We start from the raw sequence: 7,880 nt of genomic DNA, 5'->3' as shown, positions 1-7,880 counted from the left end.
AATTATTAATTAATTGAAAATGTAATACTCTGTTTGAAAAATTAATAAATAATCAGAAATATATTGCTCATAATTTAAAAATTGGCAATTATATAAAATAAATTGTCAGTTTTTAAAAAAATTACATTTAGAAAAAAATATTTTTAATTTTTTAAAAAATTAGTAATTTTTAAAAAGTAAATTATTTGAACAATTAGTAGATAATTATTAGAAAATATATTACTAATTTTTTAGAAAATTAGCATTTATTAATTTGTAAAGTATTCGTTTTTAAAAGTACATTAGTTGCAGTAGAAAAGAAACGATGACGTTAACTATACTAAATAATTTTTTCCTACTAAAAATTCGTGTCTTTTGGGAAAATTTGCAATTACTAGATGAACTATAATTTGACGATGGTCTCTTGCTCTCTCTTAAGGCCATCGCACACAAAATTGCATAGGCTGCATAAGCATAGCATAAGACCGCTGGACCAGCTGGACCAATCTTATGTAAATTAATATGGCGACTTTATACTGGATGCTCATTGGTTTAGCGGTCTTATGCTACGCTTATGCAAAGCTATGCATTTTGTGTGTGATGGCCTTAAGAGAGAACAAGTAGGGCTGCGTTCAGAAATTCAACCTGGGTAACTCTAAGCTATAGTTTACGTCATGTATACTATAGCATTAGAGTTACCTACATTGTTGGAAAATTTGTGTACTTTTGTGAAAAAATGTGCTGGTTAAAATTTTTGTGTTAAATAATCAACACATACGTGTGTAGATTTAACATATGTCTGCTATGTTAATTGAACTTAACAAATTTAAAATGTAAAATTATTAAAATATTTAACAAAAATGGGAATAAAAATTAACAGAAAAAGAGTATTGATTTTACTCTTTAACAGAAGTGGGGGTGACTGCGCATATAATTTCGACGTAGTCTCGACGTGTCTCGACGTGTAACGTCTATGGCTCCTGCACACGGGACGCGGTAACGCTTCCCGTGCGGTGGAAGTTGGCGTCATAGCCAAACAAATCTTCCGGCGCCGCGCAAAAAAAGATTAAACTAGATACAACTTTGATTGGCTACCGCGTCGCCCATTACCGCGCGGTAAGCGTTTCCGCGTCTCATGTGCAGGAGCCAATGGACAAGAGGCCTCGCTGATCGTGGTGGCGCCCGCGCCGTGATTGACCATTATGATTGACTATCTAGTCTTTGAGTAGCTATGGGTTGAGTTATCGTTGGCGCGAAGTCGCGAAGTGCCGAGTGCGAGTGCCATCGAGTGTCTCCTCCGTTACGACGTATCTGAAGTGAACCGCGGGATATAGATAGTGTTTAGATAGTGTTGACCGTAAGCGGGGTATTCTGGAGCTCCTGCACGGTTGCCTTGACTGTTCGGGACAGCCCGGTGCGGTGCAGCGGAATCGCCTCTTGCGCGCGAGGTAGAGTTTGTTTTCGCCACCGCGCTATCTTTGCCTAGCACACACATAGTAACCGTGTGTATGTGTGTGTCCCCGCCACCCTCCCTCGTGTTACCAAGCGCGGCTGGTGTTTGCCGTGCACGCGTCGCCCTATGATCCACGCTTCCCCGGGCAAGGACCGTGCCGAGGATCATCATCGTCGTTGCCTATCGCGACGAGCCTCACCGTCGGGGGACGTCGCACGACCATTACGCCGGCGAGGACGCGGATCTGAGGGAGAAGAGAAACGGCACCTTGATCAACGCTCGGTGGTGGCAGCAGCGCGGCCATTATTCGAAATTCGGTGGCTTGTGAACGCAAGGCATCAACGTAAGAACACTCACATTTAACATTTAATTTCTTTCTTACGAAACGCACTTAAACTATATTCTCCTAAATTTTAAATTTTGCTTGCTTCGCTTGCAGGGCTCGTGTATATATCTTAGATTAAATCCGAACTCTAAATTCTTATATCAAATGTATGAACCAACGAGCGTGATCGGGGAGACATAATCACGTTTATAGTTCTACTAAGTTCGTTAATGTACGCCGGATCTCAAACAACCAGGCTCTCTCGTCGAACATATTTCGTTTTCGAGAATTTCGAGGTACCTTCGTTTTCGCACTGTAAGTACTTGTGAAGACTCCATTTATTTATTTATATCGGAATGTATTCGGTAAAGAAGTTGTCAATGTAACGATGTGTAAGAACAGTATAGAGTGGATAGACATGTACACGCACCAGCATAAATGTGTTCCGCAGCGGCTAAGTATGCGTGTGCTTACATATGTAACCTTGCCGTCGAGTGACACCATTTCTGCCGGTGCGTATACACGGAATGTTTCACGATTTTTCATGTACCGCGTCAGCTCCCCTCGCAATCCTGTACGAGACACGTGTGCTTGCATGTATTTTATTTTTATAATATAAAAGAACATTCGAACGAGAGGTTTAAAGAGGCCAACATGGGCCCCAGATCCAAAATCTAATAAGAACATCTTTGTTCTTCTTAGATTTTGGCATTCTTTAAATCTTCCAATTTTTATCTGAATTTTTAAATGTATTGTTAAAGAGATATTTGAAATTGCCATTTAAAATGAAACACCTTGCACACACACACACACACTCATATATATCCGAGATTTGTCAATACCCTGTAATGTATATTAGGGTGATTAAAAAAAATAAAAAAAACCTTCTTTTTTATTTTTCGCAACGCACCCCAAAATATCAAAGCTTACCTAAAAAAATTTTTGAAGAAAATTCTTTTTTTAGATATTTTGGGGTGCGTCGCGAAAAATAAAAAACAAAGTTTTTTTGAATTACCCTAATGTATATTAATAAAAAATTAACATTTCTAGAATGTAAAAATAACATTTTTTTATATTTACACTTAACAAAAATAAAATGTTACGTTAACATAAATCTTTTGTTAAAAAATAAACTTTTAACAAATAAACTGTGTAACTTTTACACATTATACTAATCAAAAGTTTGAGTTGTTACATTTGTAAAATGTAAAAAGAACATTTCTTATATGTTATTTTCAACATAAAAGTTATGTTATTTGTACACACAATTAACTTCAAATTACGATCAAAATTACATTTTTTTTCTGTTGAAATATTAACATAATATCAATGTTATCATTTAACACATGCATATTATGTTAAATTAACACAAAAATTTGAGTGGACTGTTTTGGACATGTGATTTATGTTATATTTAACACAAATTTTCCAACTGTGTACGATTGTTTGTGTAGAGCTATATCTAAAATGTCGAGGGACGAAAACCTGATAACCTCGAGCCAGGATTTTTCTAACCAAGAAATTAGAGAAGAAGTTAGAGAGACTCCAGTAGTATTAGGTGTTGTGCAAAATGTAGAGAAAATTAAAAAAGAATTATTAAAAGAGTGCAATCGTCGTGCGTACCTTGATGGTACATACTTTTCACCTGATTTAGACAAATCATCTCTCATTGGCACGATAGTTGGCATATGCCAATTATGTAAGAGAGAAAATAATAAATTTCATACCATCAACGGTTCACTGAAGATTCCCTCGAACTACGTGTCACACATTAAGGTAAAAATTTTGCTTTATGCTTATACTTTTTTATACTACGAGATGAATTATACGTGCTTTGCACGCTTTACTTTATCCCAACACAGCAATTATAATTTAATCATAATAATAATTATAAACAAACAATTGTGAATTTTTATTTTATGTGTCCATATTCATATTTGTCTTTTATTCAGATAATTCTTGCTATAAATAATTTTTAACGTTTCTAACTTGACGTTAGTTACGCAGAAAAACTTTGAAATATCTTTAATACGTCTTTAAATATTCGTATATTTTACAACTTCGTGAATTATAACGCAATAATGATATGCATAACCAATATGTTTTTTTTTAATTGAATATTGCCAGACGAATTAAAGATATACGATCACAGTAGTGGGAATTTTATGGGTGTTAACGGTCAAAAATAAACTCATTCACACTTTTATTAAGTACAATTTTAACAATATATGGCTTTCTGTCTTAAAACAGTAAATTAATATTGTAAGCTTGAAAATTATAGTTTTTTGTTCCATTATCTTTGGTAAATTGTAACAAAAATTATTGATACTTTTTTAAAATACTGATTTATTAAATTTATTGATGCCGTATAAAAAATACCAATAAAAAGTGTTTATAATTGCAAGATTTAATTTTTGTAACAATTTTATACTTCCTTTTAGAAAGTTCACAAACACAAGCGTGACGAATATGAAGAATATGCTCAACAAAAAAAGATAAAAGTTATTCATGAAGCCGAGCAGTATAAGACGTACTGCCATTTTTCTCAGGCACAGTTTGAGGAAAACGTGATAAATTACATTCTAGAAAACATCGTTCCTTTCAGCACTGTGGACTCGAAATCATTTAGAAAAATATTTGATGGTAATTGATTCTTACAAATTATTATTTCGAGAATTAACTAATAAATAGAATTTATAGTTATAATTTTTTATAGATATGGAAATTAAAAAAGGTGGCAAACGTCTTACTCATCTATCTGCTCGAACTGTCGAACGTAGGATACACGAAACATTTAAAGAGAACATTTCTTCTATCAAAAAAATGATTAGTGAAGCTGAACACGTTTGTACGACAGCAGATGTGTGGTCTTGTCAAAGTCGACGATTTTTAGGAATGACTGTTCATTGGGTAAGATAAATAACTTTAGTTCCTTATTACTTTTGCTGTTTTAAAACAATTCTTTAAATTTATATATTATGTCATTTTATAATTTTTATTATGAGATTTTATAAATTTTTATTAATTGGTTTAAAGATTGGCAAGCAAACGATGGAACGTAAATCATATGCAATAGCATGTCGAAGATTTAGTGGCACACATTCATACGATAGAGTCGCTCGTTTGATTGAAGATATCCATACTTCATTTGGAATTAATAAGAATAAAATAATTGCCACAGTAACAGACAACGGATCGAATTTCGTGAAAGCGTTTCGCGAATTTGGAGTCAATTTAGGTGACTCATTTTTTTCCGGTAAATATCAAAATGTCTACATTTATAATTGATTATAGTCTTTATAGATAAATGTATCCCTCCTCCCTCTAAAATTAGATCTCAATACTTAATTTTGCTTGCTGTACCTTTACATTGGAAAATTTCGACAAACTTATGTAAGCTTACACTTGACTTTTTACAATTTAAAAATTTTTATTTAAAATTTTTTTATAATTTACTCATTATTTGGTTATAATTTGACCATTGATAATGTGTATTTTTTATTTCAATTAAAAGAAATGACAATGACTGATTTATTGATTACAAAATATTTTCCATGCATTTTATAAGAATATATCTATTCTCTTTTTTATACACTAGTAGAATTATAATTTTCTTCTCTATTTCATTTAGTTGAATATTTTATGTTTTGACATTTACAGAAGAAATTTTTGATGACGAAGAGGTCGGTACTAACTTTGAGACAGAATTAGAAAACGAAGAGCATGCTGAACTCGAATTATTTGAAGAGAAACCTAATAATTATTCAGAAGAAATATTACCACAGCATTTTCGTTGTGCTAGCCATACTTTGAATCTTCTGGCTACAAGTGACGTAATTTCGCTCATAAAATCATCAAAAGAATTGAATTCAGCTTACACTCAGATGATTGAACGTTGTAATGAGCTATGGAATTTGCAACTTTCTCCAAAAAAATATGAAAAACTAAAAGAAGTTCTTGGTCAGAGTTTGAAAAGGCCAGTGATAACCCGTTGGAATTCGCTATATCGTGCATTATTGCAGATTTTTGGCTTAAAAGAGAAAATATTGACTAATATTGACGAGTTGGGTATAAATAAGCCACTTGATGAAATCGATTTTAGGTAAGAAAAATATTTATTTTTACTCAAATTTACTCTTGTCACTTACTTTTGTGAAGTTTTTTCTAAAGATAAAGATATCTAGGTTCATGTCCATTAATTTTTTTTATTTGATTGAAGGTTAAGATATTTAGTTTTTAAAAATTTTTACAATTTGAGTTAAGAAATTGAATTTCACTTGAGAAACTGAGGCATTGTTAAATTATTATTTTACAGATTTATGGAAGAATATCTTCATTGTAATAGACCTCTCGCTGAGGCTATTGATATTTTACAAGGTGAAAAAGTCGCTAGCTACGGATACCTGCTTCCTACACTCATATCCGTCAAGAATAAATTACTGGCTTGTCAAAAAATAAAGTTACAATTTTGTAAAAAGTTAGTGTTTGGATTATTGAAAAGTTTGCAGTTGCGCTTTAAGCCAATTTTTGATGTTGAAAATGAAGGACGGATTAGCGCTGTAGCAGCAGCTTCACATCCTAAATTTAAATTGAACTGGCTCAATTGTTTAAGTCGCTCAGTGCAAGCAAATGTTATAGTAGCAATAAAAGAAGCACTTGCTTCTGTGTCGAGTAGAGTTGAAGATAAGAAAAAAGATGATAGTGTAGCTGAGGATGATTTTTTTGACTTTACATGTGATCATGATACACCTGATATAGTCGAAACTTTTGGGGCCTCTAATGTAGAAGCAATATTTCAGAAATTTAGTACTGAAAGTAGGAATGATCTTGAATTACTTAATTTATATCCTATTGTTAAGAAAGTTTTTCTCAAATTTAATACACCTTTACCATCTTCTGCACCAGTAGAAAGACTTTTTAGTTACGCTACAATGTTTAATTTACCTAAATTTAATAAATTAACTGATGAGAATTTTGAATTAAGAGTAATTATGAAGTGTAATTCGAGTGTCGCTAAAAAAAATAGTATTATTTACTTAGAAAACACGTGATTCTCTTAAATAATTTGGGCATATTTAAGGCTCCTGGGTACTCGTCGCGGCCATGTTGGAATGTGAGAAGAAGTAAGAAATGACACGTTGAAAATTCTTGCGTAGTATTTCCAAATAAAAAGATATTTGCTTAAAATAACACTACAGATCACTTCAGCACACTTTAAAAATACGCCGAGTTGAGGTTAAGTCTACCCCTTTTCCTTGATAGTAATAAACAGCCGTAAAACGAATGTGATACGATGCAGGCTTGTGCGCAGGCGCATGACTAGATTTCGTATTATATTCATTTTACGGCTGTTTATTAATTGTCAAGGGAAAGGGGTAGACTTAACTTCAACTCGGCGTATTTTTAAAGTGTGCTGAAGTGATCTGTAGTGTTATTTTAAGCAAATATCTTTTTATTTGGAAATACTACGTAAGAATTCTCAACGTGTCAATTCTCAACATTTCTCGCTTATTCTCCATTGGAGAGAGTTCTTATTTCTACCGCGACGGTACGTCGTCACCGTCAACGCGGAGTTCTCGGCTCAGGGACCAGGAGCCTTAAAGAGCATTACATCAATGAGAGATGATAAATAATCTTGATTGAAAACTTGAAGAATAAATACGCTGTATCTGCTGATACGTTTATACAATATTAATATGTAAGTAATAATTAATAAATTATTCTTGTAAGTCAAATATGTACACATTTATTACCGTGTTGACTGATTTAATAATAACTGTGTGATAACAAATATAATTTTTTAATCATTGACTTCGCTTTATTTAGTACTTCTGAATATAAAATTGAAACTTCGAATACATTCATATATTTACAAAAATTGTATGTTATATGCACACTCAAAGGGAAGGAAAATTTAAGAACAACAGCTTATACTTATTAATATAATCTAATAAATATCGACTAGGTTAATTAATAGATATATTTTCTCACAAATCTTCACAATTATTTTTTTAGTTGTTCAAAGAATGTTGGCATTCTTAAAACAATTTTTCGCTTTATCATTAATGTGTAAAATAAGTGTAATCAAGAACTTTATGATGTTCCCTTTGTCTTGCCTAGTAT

At 32.6% G+C, this 7,880-nt stretch overlaps 1 protein-coding gene across 2 annotated transcripts; it reads left to right on the top strand.

The window, feature by feature from the left end:
• The first annotated feature begins 1,110 nt into the window (after positions 1-1,110).
• On the top strand, positions 1,111-7,492 carry LOC139824235 (uncharacterized). 2 transcript variants are annotated; one of them, XM_071796750.1, is made up of 8 exons: positions 1,122-1,775; positions 1,872-2,072; positions 3,212-3,533; positions 4,199-4,400; positions 4,474-4,667; positions 4,794-5,013; positions 5,418-5,859; positions 6,073-7,492. In XM_071796750.1, the coding sequence occupies exons 3-8, from the start codon at positions 3,225-3,227 to the stop codon at positions 6,806-6,808; spliced, it is 2,103 nt and encodes a 700-aa protein (XP_071652851.1). In that variant the 5' UTR covers positions 1,122-1,775; positions 1,872-2,072; positions 3,212-3,224; the 3' UTR covers positions 6,809-7,492. The 2 variants fall into 2 exon arrangements, with proteins under 2 accessions (XP_071652852.1, XP_071652851.1); XM_071796751.1 differs by lacking the exons at positions 4,794-5,013; positions 6,073-7,492 and having other exon boundaries at positions 1,111-1,775; positions 5,418-5,558.
• The last annotated feature ends 388 nt before the right edge of the window (positions 7,493-7,880 follow it).

Source organism: Temnothorax longispinosus, unplaced genomic scaffold (genome assembly GCF_030848805.1).
Source record: "Temnothorax longispinosus isolate EJ_2023e unplaced genomic scaffold, Tlon_JGU_v1 HiC_scaffold_30, whole genome shotgun sequence".
In the NCBI taxonomy this organism is placed as follows: domain Eukaryota; kingdom Metazoa; phylum Arthropoda; class Insecta; order Hymenoptera; family Formicidae; genus Temnothorax; species Temnothorax longispinosus.
Note: the sequence above shows the minus strand (reverse complement) of the source record. Positions and strands in the feature narration are given on the sequence as shown.